General features: G+C 38.2%; 1 protein-coding gene across 1 annotated transcript in view; it reads left to right on the forward strand.

Annotated features, from left to right (window-relative positions):
- The window catches only part of SLF1 (SMC5/6 complex localization factor 1), a 63,935-nt gene that overhangs the window by 41,271 nt on the left and 4,969 nt on the right, over positions 1 to 17,695 (forward strand). The window contains exons 12-17 of the mRNA XM_075181032.1: positions 4,261 to 4,408; positions 4,906 to 5,051; positions 7,288 to 7,460; positions 11,015 to 11,121; positions 14,652 to 14,738; positions 15,063 to 15,245. Of these exons, the coding sequence (XP_075037133.1) occupies positions 4,261 to 4,408; positions 4,906 to 5,051; positions 7,288 to 7,460; positions 11,015 to 11,121; positions 14,652 to 14,738; positions 15,063 to 15,245 (844 nt within the window). The remainder of the gene's footprint in view (positions 1 to 4,260; positions 4,409 to 4,905; positions 5,052 to 7,287; positions 7,461 to 11,014; positions 11,122 to 14,651; positions 14,739 to 15,062; positions 15,246 to 17,695) is intronic.

The raw sequence follows: 17,695 nt of genomic DNA on the forward strand, positions 1-17,695 counted from the left end.
GTGAAGTATCTTAGGATGCCATTGCCTTTTTAACGAGAACAATGCCCTCAGCAGCGTTTGCTATGAGAGCCCTCTGGTTGTACCCTTGGGCAGCAGAAACTCAGTCAAAAAATAGTCTACCCAATCTTCTAGTTGAAGGAGTCCTGTTTTTGGAGACAAATTGGACACTGTTATACAGTCCTCCTGGAGTAAATTTAACCTCCTTCCTCAAGATAGGAGGCCTAAGCTTTCTTTCTCGGATCATCAATGCCTCAGAGACATGAGAAGTTAAGAAGATAAGTGGAGGAGACTATATGGCAGACAAAAATATGTCTACTGCATCAAAGAAGGAAGGTCACATGAACACCAGGAGGTGCAGAATCACACAGTATGCAGAGATATGGGCCCACTCCATCACAGATCAGTGGGTGTTGAATATTGTAAGGAATTAGTAACTTCTTTGTTCAGTCCAGGGCTCTACCAATTCTGTCCTGGTTGATGGTCTTAACAAAATAGCCTGCAATCATTCATAAAACTCATGTAATATCTTTTGTTCCTGAAGGTGAAGTCAGAAAGTAATCGGGGGCTTTTCACTTGGCTCTGGATTTGAAGAGGCTAAACAAGTTTGTTTGTACCAGACATTTCCACATGGAATCTTTGAATTTTATCCTCACTGCAATTGGCAAAGTGGATTTTCTCGCATCAATAGATCTTTAGGATGCCTATTTTTATATCCCTTATATCACCTTAGGAAAGTCCTCAGGTTCTGGGTCCTGGGCCAACCCTTTCAGTTCAACAGTCTTCCCTTTGGGCTTTCAACGTCTATAATGTGCTAGTCACTCTGATGGGCAGAATTGAGGAACCAAGGAGTCAAGACATGGCCTTATCCATACGACATTCTTACATTGCAAATTCATAGTAAATTGTTGTATCCACTGGCTCTTGAGACCATAAATAGCTGAATACAGATACAGTATATTGTAAGAATCAACCTCATAAACTTGCCTATTGTTAAAAGACAATTCCTCCACTTTCAAAACGGAAATTAAAAATAAAATAAAAATGGATATATCTATTCAATCTCTATCCTTTTGGCTCTGTGAGAAAACAGCATTACATTCTTAACAGAGTTCTTGGCCACAGATTAGAGTTACATTTCTAATGCTGTCATCTGTGACAAAGAACTCTGGCTTTGTGAGAAAGCAGCAAGATCTTTCACAAAAGATATTCAACATCTATATATTCATCTATTTCTGGTCACAACAGACAGAGGATACAACACTTTACTCTGAATTGTTTATCTTTTTTTGCCCTAATTGCACTTTACTTCATTTTGATTGCGTTTGACCTTTTAGATATATACGTACATACAGTGCTTGAAGTGGAAGTATTGAAACTATATGTTAATGGAATTTGATAGTTTTACCATCAAAGCAGTAGGAGACATGGTGGTGTGGCATACGCTTATATACTGGCCCACTTGGACCACTGCTTGCATACTTGGGACACAAACTGACACACACGGAACAGACAGATAAACATATAAACCTGCCTGTGTGCTGCATGCTGAAGAAATAACTAGTAGAAATCCGGGTTTGTTCATTCTGCTGAGGGAAAATAAAACTAAAGTTTTGCTAGAACATTAATTCTAGGTGAATTAATGTCTCTATGTTACAGTGTGTCACTATTATTGACTGTTATTATATTTTATTTGTTATGTGATAGAAGCAACAGACATTTTTCTGTAGACTTAAATGAACTAAAGCATATGTAAGTAACTCACCTACCATGGCTTCTGCATTTGAGATGGTTTTGATTGTGACAGATAATCGTCAAGTGATGCGTAGGACTGAGCAGTGGGAATTGCCAGTATGTCATACCGGCCCACTCCGATCACTGCAACTATTCATAAATTGATTCCTCATATGGACATCATGGCAACACGTAGAAATGCAATTCTTCTCTCAACACAGGGCTCCGGAGTTAGAGTGAGTTAATTCTCTGGACATTTCACTTGGGAGATATGTCTTCCCTCAATTTCCAATAATCACTCGCATGCTAAAAATTATCCGAAAAGATAGAAATGATCTCAATTCTTCCAAGTTGAGTTAGCTTCCTGTGACCTGGAATTTGGTCAATCAAACTGCCTTTGCCTTTACACCTTCAGTCAGATTTACTGCACCCAGATTCCAGTTGTTCATCCACAGAGGCTAGCTTCTATGTCATGGAGATTGAGCAGAAATTGTTCAGAAAAAAATGAAGTCTCGGAGAAGACAAGCAAGACTTTGGGGGGGCATTCAGTTAGATTCGCAGAGCTGCGCAGGCAAGTATGTTAATTCGGTACTGCAACATCACAGATTTTCGTTTGTAACCCAATGGGGTGCGAACAAAAATCCACATTATTGCAGTCCCGCAGATTGTCTACACGGCCCGTTCCGGCGTGGTGCCATAAATCCCGGACCTAATTGAATACTCCCCTTTATTACAGACGAGAGAAGTATTTAGCTATCTATTATGGGATTTGATAGAGGTTTATCACTGGGTGTGACTAAATCTCGAAGCAGCAACTCTTCACAGACCATTTACTTCCTCCAGGTTGGTTTCAGCAAAGGTCTTAATTGTCACTCAAGTTACAGGTATCTGCTTAGAACGGGTTACTAGACACCAAGTTAGCCTCAGAAAATGTTATTATTCGCTTATTTAAAGCTGTGAAGAGGATTCATCCATCCATCCATCAGAACCTTTGTTCATTTTTCTGGTAGCAATTATAAGCAGACAAGATGGTGGTTAGAGCCATCAAGAATTTCTACCCAAGTACTATCTACATTTCACATAAATCAGGAGATTGTACTTCCATCTTTCAGTCCAAAGCCAAAAGGTGAAAAATAAAACACTGCGTTCCCTGTACTTTGTGAAAGCAATTTCCATATATCTGTTCAGGGCAGAACGATTAAGAAACACAGAACAACTCTTTATGGTTCTGGCTGACTCTCAGAAAAGGGTATTTTTCTAAACAAGTCCTTCCAGATGGACCAGACAAGTTATTCTACAGGTATACAAGTCCGTATGAAGCCTTGTGTGCTCAGGCAACATGAGCAGTGGCAACATCTTGGGCAAGCAAGTCTCAGATTTCTGCAGTGAAGCTTTGCAGATCAGCGGGATGGTCGTTTATTTATACCTTTGTTGGTTATCAGCTGGATATTTTATCTGCCTCTGATTCTCAGTTTGGGAAACATGTTCCAAGTTCAGCCACTAATTTTAAATCTTGTTTTTTTGCAGGGTATGTGGCTGGTTTTGTTTCCTTGTGTGGTCCTCCCTGTATTGTTTTTGTACTTCCCATTGTAATTGTCTGCCGTGGAGAATTGAAAAGGAATAGTGCGTATTATACTGAGCATTAATTGCTTTTTCTCAAAATACTCCAATGCAGCCCAATTTCCCAGCCATGCATGTAATGTTTTTTGTTCATATTTTTCAGAAGAAAGCTTGGGAAATCACTCAGACATGGGGAAGAGGAAGAACTTCCTCAAATACCATTGGGGAAGGGGGCGGGAGGGTACACTTGTGTCTAAACTGGAGTGGGAACCTGCCCATTGTAATGGCTGCCATGGAGTAGTTTGAGGAAAAGGAATTAACAGTAAGTTTTCTAAAGCTGAAGCATTCAGAATTAGAAACAAACCTATATTCCATATAGGCAGAGATGCTTCCTCTCACTTTCACAAGGAAGTGGAACAATACATGGAAAACAGACAAGAAAAGCGAGCACACTAGAGACATACAGGACAAACCATATGGGTAAAAGACAAGGTTACGGACATAAACGGCAGACATTTAGACAAAGGAAGCATGTGGAAGACTATGGGGGGAATTTAATTAGCCGCAATGCGTCTCCAGAACAGTCCACAGAGACACATTGCCTCAATGTTTTTTCTCAAATCTGTGCTCATTTTCAATTGCTTTCAAATGAGCCGCGAGTAGAAAATGAGCAATGATTCTGTAGCATATTGGCCATCATTGTGCACAGCCGGATATCAAGGCGATGTCTAGCAGTACCTTGCCGCTAATTCCCATTTTATCCCAAATAGATTTGGGAGAGCCTCCAGTAAGTAATGTCTGTAAGTGACCCATGTCCATAGATATTATTAATGGTTGGGGGTCCCAGAATCCTTTTTTGCATGCGGGCTTGACATCTCTGTCACTGTATACAGTACGATAATAGACATTCAAATTACCGTTTGTTTAGTTTGTTACAACTTCACTGTCTTGTTTATATATTTGTTAAAGGTATTGTCCCAAGAGATGAAAGCACACTTGAATGGGATTCTTGCTGCTGCTGTGGAATATTGGATACTTCTTGGCTTCTATCTAAATAAAAATTTGCTACATCAGGTGGTCAATGATCTTGTGTTCTACATCAGTGTTTCATGTGCAGGTATTGTAATGTTCTAACCATGATTATAGAGATAAAATGTTGTGTCCAACATTACTTGCTTAACTTTTAATTATGTGGTTTCTGACCAGTATCTATCCCTATCCCTGGCTTGGAAAACTTGAGGACACACTGTTTTGGAAGGAGAAAACACTTTTTTTTTTTTTTTTTTTTTTTTTTTAACGAGGGTGCTTGCTTGCTGATCACTTTAAGCTATTGCACCTCTTTACAGAAACTGCTATGTATTTTAGTCTTGGGTTATAAAGAAACTAATAGTATTTTCCGAAAATACCTAGTCTTCTGTAAAAACAAAGGAAAGGAACGGCGTATGACTTGTGGGGGTTCTGCAGAGGAAAACTACTGATCTTAAAAACTCAATGTGATGAGCCCAAAAGTGCCAAAATAGGCTCAGCACAAGCATGAATAAAATGCATTGCAAGTGAGGGTGTTAACTATGGCAACATATAATATATTCTGAATATATTTTCTTTTTGATACAGAATTTACAGTAGAAGAGAAAAAGCAGTTTGTTTGTTCTATTGCTTCTACTTGGCTTCAGATGTTTGTTGCAGAGGTGATCTATAAGAACCTTTACATGGAAAGCAATGTTAAAATGTCTTCTGAACCATTGTCTTTACAGAAACTGGTAAGTACAGTTATTTTTCATATCATTGCATTCTTTAGTCTTATCAAGGCTTTATAGGGAAGGAGAAACTAAATCCAAAATCAAACATTGTTTTAAAAGAAATTGTCCGTAGTGAAAAGACAATAAATGTAGGCAGGAGAGCCAGATATTCCAACAGGCCCGAAGTGTATTTATTGGGAACGTTTTTGTTTTTTCCATATTTACATTAGTTTCAAAGAATACGCTCTAGATTTTTTTTTTATATTCCACTAAATTTTAATTGTAAGAATTTGGTGGTGCAAATTAGTCCAAATATTTAAGGTACCCACTTAATAGAAAAGTAATTACTTGGCCAAAGATAACCCCTCTAGGACCGTCGATTTTAAAGTTGGAGCTTTGCTACTGTGAAATATAAATTGTTACAGTACATGATTGTGTGATTAGGTTGGATATTATTCTCTGTCAGACATCACTAGTCAAAAAGATTACAATATATTTCACTGTGATTTCCATTTTAGGACCAAATGCATCCATGCAAGAGTGATACAGATAATATCATTCACAGCTGTTTATACCACTTGGTCCTGCCCCAGCCCCTCTCCCATACAGCAATTGTTCAAGCAGAATCCCCTCACAAAACACAGCTGAGTGACAGGTTATTAGCTTTTCTAAACAAAAGAACATGTATTATAAGGAATAATGCACCCCCTTATGTAATGTATAAGGATAGTAGATGTAACCTACATCAGCCTGCATTACACTGTTATATGGCTCCAGAACTGCTTTAGTCACCTTATATCTTTATATACACAGAGGTAGGTGATGCCATCACATGTATCTGGAGTTTCATGATATCGCTTGTATCATACGGCTCTGACGACCCTGTGCTATTGTGTTTTTATACATCTACGATGTATTGGGTACATTCTGCGAGTTGTGCAAATAATATACATTTTTTGCAGCTAATTGAAATATTGGAGACAGGTCTGCATCATAAAAGGGGTGAAGCTTACTGGTGGGACGCTTGGCACAACATTTATCAACCCAAAAAACAATGCAATTAAGGTTCTCCTCATTTGACGTTGACTTACACAACATTTTAAGCTGGGTACACACCTATGCAATTATTGTGCAGATCACATGATTCATGACCATTTGCTCAGATATTGAGAGAGTGTGGACGCTCCCGCGGTCATGTATTACTGCACCAAAACACATTGCATCTGTTAATTTGGCTTGCTAAAGTTCACGATTGATAATGGGCAGATGTGGAAGTGTGTACGCACTCACGACCAGCGGCGTAGGCAGATATCTGTAGAGTGTAGCATCATGATCTTTTCAGCAGATGGTTATGAGAGATGAAGATCACCAATCTGAAGGTAAATTGTGTAGGTGTGTACACATAAATCATACTTGCCTTCTTTCGGCAAGTGTAGTCCGGGAGAAGGGCGTGACTAGAGGGTGGGGCGTGTCCAAACGAGTCATTTTGGCCCCACAACGGAAATGCCGTTTTGTTGCAGTAGGCGGGGCCAAAATGACGTGATTCACCGCAAATCGCGTCATTTAGGCTAGGCAGTTGCGGGATGCGGCAGACTTGTCTGCTCTCCCGGGAGTCCGTGAGACCGACCCGAATTTCGGGAGTCTCCCGGACATTCCAGGAGAGTTGGCAAGTATGACATAAATCTGCAGTCTCATCGGGACTTTCAGTGGTTGGTGAAAGCGATACTGAAAATTGCATCTGAAGTATGATTGATTGCATAGGTGCGTATCCATCTTTAACAGTTTGTTGAAAACATCCTGGGAATAAAGTAAAAATGTTCCTTTTATCTATCATCTGCCTTAACTTCTTTGCACTATTTAGCTGTATACAATTACATTACATTCTGACTAAACCAATTTAAAAAAACTAAATTTTCAACCATAACTGCTGTAGAAATATTTTACTGTAATTAAAAAGCAAATCTTCAGATTTGTTATCTGCCTTATTGCCAAAATAAAAGGTGACCGACTATTGATTTAAGCTGCCCTGTCAGTGGGCAGCAGTGAGGTTAATGCCCCGTGGTCCCATTGTACGATGAGACTTTTTTTTATTCTGTAGAGAAATTCACAGTACCCTCTGGCGTTAACTAAATGGGATGTTTCAGGTTATCCATTATTGTAGGTATCTATATAAATGATTAATAATAGCCAAGTATACTTCTTAAGCTTATTTGCTCTATATTATGGATTTGCCTTAATACAACCTTTCTGCCATCAGATCTATACATACATCCCAGCCTCATGGAAAGAGGGAGCATGTGGCAATGAAAAAGTCCAGAAATACGGAGCAAAAAGGAAAATAGGGCAGTGGTCTTGCCTGGAGTCTCAAAGGGCTTTACTGATGCTAAATGGTGAAAATCAAAACCAAGGCGATGTGCTGCTTGATCTGCCGTAAGTAATACCTATAACATCACCATTTTTCTGCTTTGGGGGACAGCTTCTGACCTGACACATATCTTGAACTTTGTGTGACCTTTGTTGTCGTCTGGAAATGAATCTGACTGTCAGAAAGGCTTTCTGTGTTTAACCTACAACACTCTAAGTGATCTCTGATGAATTGCTCCGGAAGAGCCTGCAGAACTAGTGAGGGCGTGCTGCAGTCTTCACTTACACAGCTTACTCTGCTAATTATTACATTTTCCCAGAAAAACTTACCTTATTCACAAATTACTTTATTTTACTATTTCAATCTATTTCCTTTGGTCACAATTCATTGTCATTAAATGATATATAATTACAATGTACATACATGGGAGCCTTCTATAATGAAGAAGAGCAAAGTTTTTATACTGAAAATGTAAATACAGCTCTAATGTATACTGTACGCTGAGAAACTCTAATCAGGTATAAGAGCTCACAAAATGACTGCCTCCTCTGTGTGTTTATTACTGTTTATACAGTTCCAATTATAAAGCAGTACAGAGAATATGTAATCATTCACATCAGTCCCTGCACCCATTGGAGCTTACAGTCTAAATTTCCTACCGTGCACTCAAACATCTTATGGTGCATTTTGTCAGCAGGCAAGTCACCTGTTTTGGAACTGTGGGAGATGATCCAGGCAGCACAGGGAGAACATACAAGATGCACACAGATAGGGCCCTGGTTGGAGTTTAACCCATGACCCCAATGCAGTAAGTCAGCAATGCTTGTGACTACTCCCTTTGACATGCTGCATACAAAGCAAGTTACAGGTCAACAGCAGATCTTACAGTATCTGCAAGCAGTGTATGTTTTCCTATGTATTTCTACTTAGGAAACTCTTGTTTTTAGAAAACAATATATACAAAAATCATGGCATTTTAAATACAGCTACTTGTTTATGGCAATGTCTGGTTAAATTTCCTGTTTTGCTTTAAGGAAAACCTCTATGGTATAAGTTGAAGTTCTGCAGCTGTGTTTCACATGTTTGCATTCTTACCTAATTACGATCTTCAGGCAACACCTGTAATAGAATCAGTAATTATCCATGGGACAGGAGGCAGGTTGTAAGGTGTAAGGTGTACAGGTGTGGGTCTATTCAGTTGTAAATCTTATACCATGGAAAAAGAATATTTGTGCTTCGTCCCAGGATGTATGACCTGTCTCAGAACCCTAGATGACCCCAAATTGATATCCATGTCTGCAGGTGTGTTTTTGTGTGAGAACAATCCTAGAAAAAATGTACACAGCTTTGCGTAGTGAAGTGTCTGTCTCAGTCCAGATTACATGTTCAACATGTACATTTATTTTTTGAATGCAAAATCTCCAAGCTATAAGCTTTTGGAAATGATACATTGCAGTTGTGCAGAGCATACCACAAACTCAGAATTGTTAATACATGTATACAATATTTACATAATTTTTATGCAGTTATTATTCATTTGCAAATCACCAAGTGATCTACAGTCAATCTAGTGGTAAAACAGAAACAAGTATTACTCAGAATGGAGATTGGCAGCAGGTGGGAGTAAGAGGTAGTTATCAGAGAAGGGGTGAGGCTCTGGTCAGAGGGAGATCTACAGGGCAAGATGTATGAAGGGGTGGTGATGTTAAGCACTTCGTAGGTGAGAGTGAGTAATTTGTTTTGGATTTTGGAGGATACGAGGGGGGTTTGCAGAGTGGTGCATTGGATATTGAGCATCAAGGAAGGAAGATCAATCTTGCTCTGGCATTTATGACGGATTGGAAGGGTGACGGTGACTGTAAGAGGAGGTTTTGACAAACCATAGGAAGACAAAAAAGCAAAACTAGAAAACAATATTGGTTACAAAATTAAAATGTTAAATAAACATTTGAAAAACTGTGGTAGAAGCCATTTCTGTGTTTATGATTATTGAGGTAGGGGAGCCAGAAATTTGAAGAGGCGGAGGTAGGCCACAGAATAGAAAAAGGGCTACTAATAGTCGCATATATGTAGCATTTATATTGAATTGCATGTGTGCAACATATACACACAAAAGCAGATAATGTAGGTTAAATGTGATCACCTAGAGATTCAATTAGGTAATAAAAATAAAAAGTCCACTTAAGTAGACATTTCATTTTTATATACAAACATCCTCATACAGTCTTCTTTGCCTTCCTTTTTTATAAAAGCTGTTAACAGTGCACACATTCAAAGTCTAGCTTCATAAAGAATTAACAGTCTTCATTAGGTAATTCCACGCTCTGTACATTAGTGGAGGGCAGCATAATGGGGTGGCCTTTGGTACCACAATAGTCTTGGACATCATGTTCTCCAGAAATGTCAGGCATTACAAGTAACTATCACTCTAGGTTTGTTAGGAGATTGGAGAAGCGGCATGAAGGGTTCACTCGCCCAATCGGTAGTTTAACCTATAACAATTTGATGAGAAGACCTAACTGTCCAATAACGTACTAGGCTGCAACATCGGCCATGTAAATTCACTGTGCCCACTCTGTGCATCAGAGTCTCTAGGAAGAGGACTAGTAAAATTACATTTGAAATGGATAGCTACATATATTTCCTTTTTAACGGCGTCCTGTAGCCCTCATGCCATCTGTTCTATGACTAGTCTACATTCACACATGATCAAACACATAGAGCCTTGTGATCTCTGAAACCATTTTCTAAGCTGTAATTCCTTGATATAAATTAGATAATTGTTGCGAGAGATATGTTGAACTTGTTTCCGCTATAGATCCAGGTGTACCTCTCTTCACTCCTCTTTGTCTGTGCTCAATTCAGAGGTGCCCAACTCTGTCGTCAAGGGCTATCAACAGTTCATGTTTTCTGTCTGTAGAAACAGATGGGATAATTACTGACCCAGCCAAAAAGATTAACTCATCTGTGCATGATTAAAGAAATCCTGAAAAACATGCACTGTTGGTTGGCCCTGAAGACCAAGTTTGGGCACATCTGCTCTAAAGGATGTCTTGTATCCAGGTATGTTGAATGCATTTCTACATACACATTTATTTCTATGTTCCCAAGACCTGGGAGCTCACCAGCAGCAGTTGACTAGTATGTAAGAAGAATGGTATTTGAGTCATTTTCACCTTCAAGCTCCCCAGAGCCATTCACAGGGATTTTACTTTTTGTTTGTTTTTTTGTTTGTTTTTTAAGTCTGCAGTGTTCCTAATATTTCTTCCAGGTTTCAAAATCTATATGTACAATATTTCTTGTCTGCACTTAATGCAACTTTATTCAGCAAAGGCATACATTATGTAAGCTCCAGTATATCAATAATATGGAATAAAAGTATTTGAATAATGAGATGACTGGTATATTTGTACTAGTTTTATAAAGTGCCAGATGCTAAATTATGCTACTTTTCTCTTTTTCTGCATTAAGTTTGGTTTTTTTAAGCAGATGTCCATACCCATATATGGCATGTGGTTGAAAATATCAATGATCTGCATGTTTAAACATAGCTGTCATTTTCCAATAAGTTACTGTATAAAATTATATATATATTGATGAAGATATTTGGATTGTACAGAACCATTTCAAAGTTAAGAAGAAAAACAGGAGGAGATTCAATGTACATCAAGGATTTTATGTTGCCGAAAGTCACTAAACTATCATCCAACAGTCAAAATAGAAAAGGTACCAAATTAAATTCTAAATCTAAATGCATGTTTTTAATTTTTTATGACTTTTCATACATGTTGTCAATATTGTTTGCAATATTGCTTCTTTGTTTTTGTTCCTTATAGGGAGGGGGCGGCTTGCGCCTCTTGTATAAACATACACTTTCTGCGAAGCTGTATAGCCAGAATTTAAAGATGAATGTTATAATTTCTTTATGTTCACACCACACACCAGATCTAAACCTAGCCTTAATTGATTGTCATATATGTATTGTATTTAGGAGAGACTTTAACAGAAATATGGCAGCATGCATTGAGCATAAATGTAAATAATTTTTTGTCTGAGCAGTTCTTGGAAAGTGAAAGAATAACTGTTCACATGGTCCCCTCCTCTTCTTTTTTGGTAAATGCACAAACGCAAGACAAAAGTCACTGAAGCATACTGTAATATTTTTACAGTCCTCTCTTCCTGTTACTTTTGACTTTTTTTTTTTTTTTTTTTTCTTACGGCTTTATAGGTGTGCATACACAAAAAAGCTGCATGGTAGCTTTGGATTTGGTGTGTTACTCATTTGTGCGCATATACATGAAGTCACTTAGGTCTATTTAAACCTGGTCAGCTCCTTAAGTTGTGCTTGAGCAACACATTTTGTTGTTTAAGCTCCTTATTTTTACCCATTCTGATTCTCTGTGTACTGACCTAGCTTGTAATGATCTTGTTTGCTTGCTTGTGACATTGATTTGTTGTATGTTAATTATTCTGGACTGCCGGTCGTGACCTCAGAACTGTATAAGGACTTGAACAAGAGCTGCCAGCCCCAACCTCTGCCAACCTTGGACACAGTTGCTAGCGAAACTATCCTGAAGGCTGTGACCTATGATAATCCTACAGTGAGGTCTAACACTCTCTTGCAGGGGGTCACTGGTCCTCGTTTTAAGAGTATATGGTCTTCTTTTATAAGGCGTTTATCTGATTGGGTAATCTGCTTCATGGTAACCGTTTGGGTTCCAAGATTGTGCCTCTTGCTATTCTGAAAGTGGGGACTAAATTATTTGGCTTAAATCATAAATGTCACTGACTATATATTTCAATGTTTAATTTCATTCTAACTTACTTGGAAAACTCTCAATTCCCCCTTCCCATATGTCCTGGCATAGATGTAAGTTCAGTGTTGTAATGGAAAACAAAACAAATGTCTCCTAAACTTTTCTATATCACATGTTTTAAAGGGCCTTGTATTATTTACAGTTGGATTGCCAGTTATGATTAAAGTTGGAAATACAAATTGCATTTGTAATACTATAAATGCATTTATTAAAATTATAAATATGTAATGTGGTTTCTTAACCTTTAAAACATTAGTGTTTTTTGCAACATAGACCTCCCTGAGAAGTCCACTCAATATTGTTACATTCCAGTTTAATTTGCCTGCTGTAAAGTGTGCCTAAATCAGTGGAGGCAGATGTTGTTTTGGGTTTAACCAATATTAAAGCAAATGTAATTCACTAGGAACTAGTGACATCACTGGGGTATAAAGCACAAGTGGAAGGCTTAAATGTTGGTTCAGCCCGCAAAATGGCTGCTCCAAATACCACTTCCTCAGTCTGTTTCTTGCAAAATAGAATTTGATAGACTTTTTATAAAGAAAAATAAAACACACAGTTTATATTGAGCTCCACTATTTATTATTGTTTATTTATATAGCGTCATATTATACAGAGGATATGTAAAACTCCTGCAAATACAGGGATACCACACAACCTGCACACAGATAGTGCCCTGGTTGGAATGAAACCCATGAGCCCAACCAGTGTGCCACTGTGCTGCTCCACTATAGAACTGATCCTGCTTGTGTTCTACTAGTGGTGTAACGGTCATCTGAGTTGGTAGTCACATTCTGTCTGTCTGTTTCGGGCCTAGATGTTTTGTGTCTTGTTAGGTTGCAGAGATTACAGCATATGGACTGTTTTACTCCAGGCACAAGTGTTTTAGGAAGAAGTACTGCATTTTCCCTAGCTCCCATGTTCACAAGTTGGTAAAATAAGTGCTATGAGGCACCATGTCACAAAACCCATTGAATGTCTCTCTCTAGATTTGATAATGAATCTGTAATTACACATTGAATGATCCAATAAATGCAGATCTGTAGACTTTAGGAACGTGACTTTCACACTGGGACATTTAAGAAAACTGTTGCATAGGAAAAAGATTCTGTAGTAACGCATAGCAACCAGTCTGTTATTTGGTGTTACAAGCGTTAACACATCTTACAATTCAATGCAACTTCCAGGTGAGCAGAATTTCCACCAGCTTTTGGAAGTTAGGTGTAAGGCTGAAAGAGGTATGGAATTGTACAGAGAAGATCCTATCTGTCAGCCTGTTCACATTTGTTAGTGGAACCAAAATGAAACCACTTTAGAGCACATGGTGCATAACAAGGCCTGGCTAAAATTCCTTTTAATGAAGTAATCCGGGATCATGCAACTCTTGACAGTGGAAGACAATGTGATGCAGATTGTACATCCCTTCTACTCTGACTTCAGTTGAAGCATATCTGAGATCAGATGATGGGGTGGTGTGGCCCTTCCCACCACACAAACAGGCCCTATCCACTGCCACCCCCCCCATCTCCCCCTCATTGTGCCCCTGACCCTATTTCTAAAGCCATGTGTCCTTTTTAATAATTAATACAGATAAAGAATTCTTGCTCTTTTAAAGACAATTGGCAACTAATTTCATGTATTTAGTTCTGTCCAATGTTGAATAACTTTTCAGCAGATTTAGGTGTCCTCTTAACAATAGTGAAAATAGTGACCCGATCAGTTTAGATATGTGCTAACATCTCATTCATGCCCTCTTGTTTTGGGGTTACAGGCTGAAATTGGTAAGTAATTGGAAAATCTACAGTTTTATTTCATTTAGGCTTCACTTTAAATGTACAGATTTATGCTGTCCCTCTGCACATTATTCTCAGTGTGTCTCTGTAGTCAATGCAGCTTACAGAGGAGCAGCAAACCATCTGCTAAAGGATTTGAAATTGTGAATTATGCTTTACTGTGGTGAGGCACTCGTGCTTGGCCAGAAACATTCATTTGAATTAAGCTATAAATGCTGTGTAAAAGGATGACTCGCGTAATGGAGGTTCATGAATAATTTTAAGGGAAGGGCAACTGCACACTCTAAACTTTTATGGCCTCAAAACCGAGTGTTTTTGGAGTTCACTGTTCATTTTTCGTTTTTATTGTGTCATAGAAGCTTTAAAAGGGAAAGGAGGAGGTTTAGGGGAGATAATTCCGCAGCTAAGCACTGGGCAGCTCAGCCTCGATGCTCACTTTGCAATACATCACTAGATTTGTGCCGAGTTTAGGGTTGTTTCCCGCCCACCCCTAATTTAAAATCGGTTTTCCTCGCTGAATGTACGCAAGTGAGTGTGTCATTATAGAAAGTCTTGGCATACAGCCTAATAAGCTGCTTTCAACCACTTTTATAATGTTTGTGATTTAAATCTCACATCCTTCAGTGTTTTTTTGAATTCTGTTTGGTAGGAGAGTCTGCCTTGCATACAGCTTGTCGAAATAACAACATCAAGAAACTGAGACTGCACCTCGATCTTTATGATATTAACATAAAAGGTGAGTTTTATTTATATTGCATGTTGTTTCTCTTTATGTGAATGTCGTAAGGAACAATCATGTTGTATTTTCCTGTTTTTTAGGACTGAAGTCATGCTGGCAGCAGTGATTTTAGTTTTTAAAGCACATGCCATGTGTTAGGTGCATAGTGATTCTGACATTATTGATTTTCTTTCTTTTTCCCTTGATCTTTCCCATGATTGTTTAACACAGACAGTGCACACAGTGTTGTTCTGCAGCATTTTTTTCTTCTTCTCCTTATTGTGGGATGTGTACAGTGTTCAAGCTGGATTCTCTTTTAATTGTTGCTGATTTATAACTCAGACAATGCTGGCTGGACGCCTTTGCATGAAGCTTGTAACCATGGCAGCACAGAATGTGTCCGTGAAATTTTGCTGCGCTGCCCAAAAGTAGACCTGCTCAGTCATGTGGATGGTGTGACTCCCTTACATGATGCTCTACAAAACGGACACATTGAAATTGGCAAAATGCTACTTCAACATGGTGGTAAGCAAACCCTGACTACTGTTTTCCATGTAGGGTTTTTTTTTTTGCTTGTTTTTTTCTTTAATTCTGAAACTTACTTTAGTTCTGATTCACCACTAATGCAAACATGGCTTGGTATTACCTTTATATCACATCTAACTTAAAAACACAAATGTTAATATATTTATTACATGCACTCACTAGGCTTAATAATATAAAACAATATATAGTGATAACAATTAAAATGGTACATTTAGATAGGTGTCCTTCATAGGCTTATAGTTTCTTACTAAGCAGCAAATTTAAAAATGCACCAACTTTTCTCTCGCTTATATCAGAAACTGTAGTCTGAATATAAAGTTCAAAGAGATTAAAGAGCCAATTGGTCTACAATACAAGAATAGCTACATAAATGTTGCATTGTTATTACTTTTCTGTGTTTCAGCTTTTAACAATACTGTAATGATGTTTGTTAACCTATTGTATGTTGTGGGTCAAAATCACCCATAAGCTACAATATAATGCATTTAATACATTGTAATCACCACAGTGGGATCTAGCATGGCTTTCTGCAGGCTTCTCCTGCCATCTAAAGGCCACTCTGTGTTTATATTATAGATGTAAGATCAGTGTCTATATCCATCATGATCCTTCCTCGCTCCTTGTATTTATTGAAGTGTATTTGTCTGTCTCCTAGGTGTTTTATTTATCAACAGAGGCGTACAAAGCCAATACCTGGCTGCACTTCAATCAGTCTCAATGATGCATCCACCAATATTAAATTAGTCTTCACTCTTCTGTAGGAAACGGCTCTTTCAAAGTGCTGCAGTTTTTTCCTATCTTATATGGGGAATTGGTAGGGAATGGTTTCCTTCTCTTGTGAAGAAGAGCGACCAGAACTTGCAGTCATCCGTTTGTTTACATACCAGTGTTGGCAGCAGGCATACTCTGGCTTTGTCACAGTCTGGGGATTGGCCTGTCAAATTATCTGCTTGTCGACAACTGCATTAGAAATTTACAGTTGATTTTATGAATTTGTTATAAAATATATAGTAGGTACTGTATTATGTGCAATGATTTATATAGGTTTCAGGTTTGGACAGAGCAAATAACCTATGCTAACAGAAGAAGCATTCTTTTAATTTCTGTTATTTGCTGTGCTTTGGAAGTGTCTGTAGATTGCATAAGTGCTTAGTATGAGCTTCAGAGTGACTGGTAGATTTTAGATTTTGGTACACTGTTGTAGTCTAATAATTAGATTGGATATGTGCGAAAAATGTATAATGAAATATGTTGCCACTTTCTAAATAAAGTAATATAGCTGAATTACAATATAGTGTTAGTAGTTCAGTGTTGTAGTAAAAAAGCAACTGGGTGGAACCTGAAAGCAAAATATACTGCACAATTTAAAGCATGTCACACCCTCTACTGTTAATGTACAGTTAATTGAAAATAAAAGATTAATCACTTTAACAATTCAAAGAAATTCATAATTCTGTATAGAAATAATGATCTTGTGGCGCCTAACAAATAGATGATGATGATGATAATAATAATAATAATATTAACATTTTGCCATGGTGCACACCATCCCTGACTCTGCCGCCTTCTTCTGTCCTGCCTCCCTAAGTCAGAATCCGTTTGCCCCCATAGTAGGTGTTTTCAGAGACCAGTGCCCAGTTCCGTGAGACAGGATAGATAGTAGTGATAGACAGAGGCATAGGTTGTGGTTTTTGTTTTATTTTTTAGGCAAGGAATAGATTTCCACAGATTTAATTCATTCAGCACGAGTTGCACCTGAACATCGCCGTGCCTCTCGGTGGACGTTCCGGAGACACCTTGTGCAGAATTGAATCTCCCCATAGCAGTGCATTATAGGCTCTTCTAGAACATGAGTAATACATACTGTAAAGTTACTAAGTGTTCAAGGTATTTTATGGTTTCAAATGCATAACTTTTACTAAATATTCAGGTAAAAAGTGAAACTGTAGGTGCCCAATACTAGAGTAGTAGCTAATTAGACATCAGAGAAAACTTCCACCCCGTTGTTATCTACCTGTTCATCATTCTTCACCTAGATCCATTTGATTTAAATGCAATGCTTGTGGGTTTATTAAGCTGGTTACAAACTACACTGTTTTAGTCAATTATTGTGCCAGTCACATAATAAATGACTGTTTGTTTGGCCTGATATTGCATTAGTGTGTGCAATGCAACAATGAGTGACTATCGTTCCAAAGCACTTCGTATCGTCTCATTTGATTTTTAAACCGGACTAACTAACAATCTCGTTCAACGATGGAATGATGGCCTTCCAATTCAGCAGTGTGTATGCACTCATGATCAGGATCCCATAGTGTTTACAGAGTCATGATCTTTTTAGTAGATGGTTATGACAGTTGAAGAGCACAGATCAGAGGGTAAATCTTTTAAAACAAGTGCATAGTGTGTACACATGAATTGGCATGCTG

Source organism: Mixophyes fleayi, chromosome 1 (genome assembly GCF_038048845.1).
Source record: "Mixophyes fleayi isolate aMixFle1 chromosome 1, aMixFle1.hap1, whole genome shotgun sequence".
Lineage (NCBI taxonomy): Eukaryota > Metazoa > Chordata > Amphibia > Anura > Limnodynastidae > Mixophyes > Mixophyes fleayi.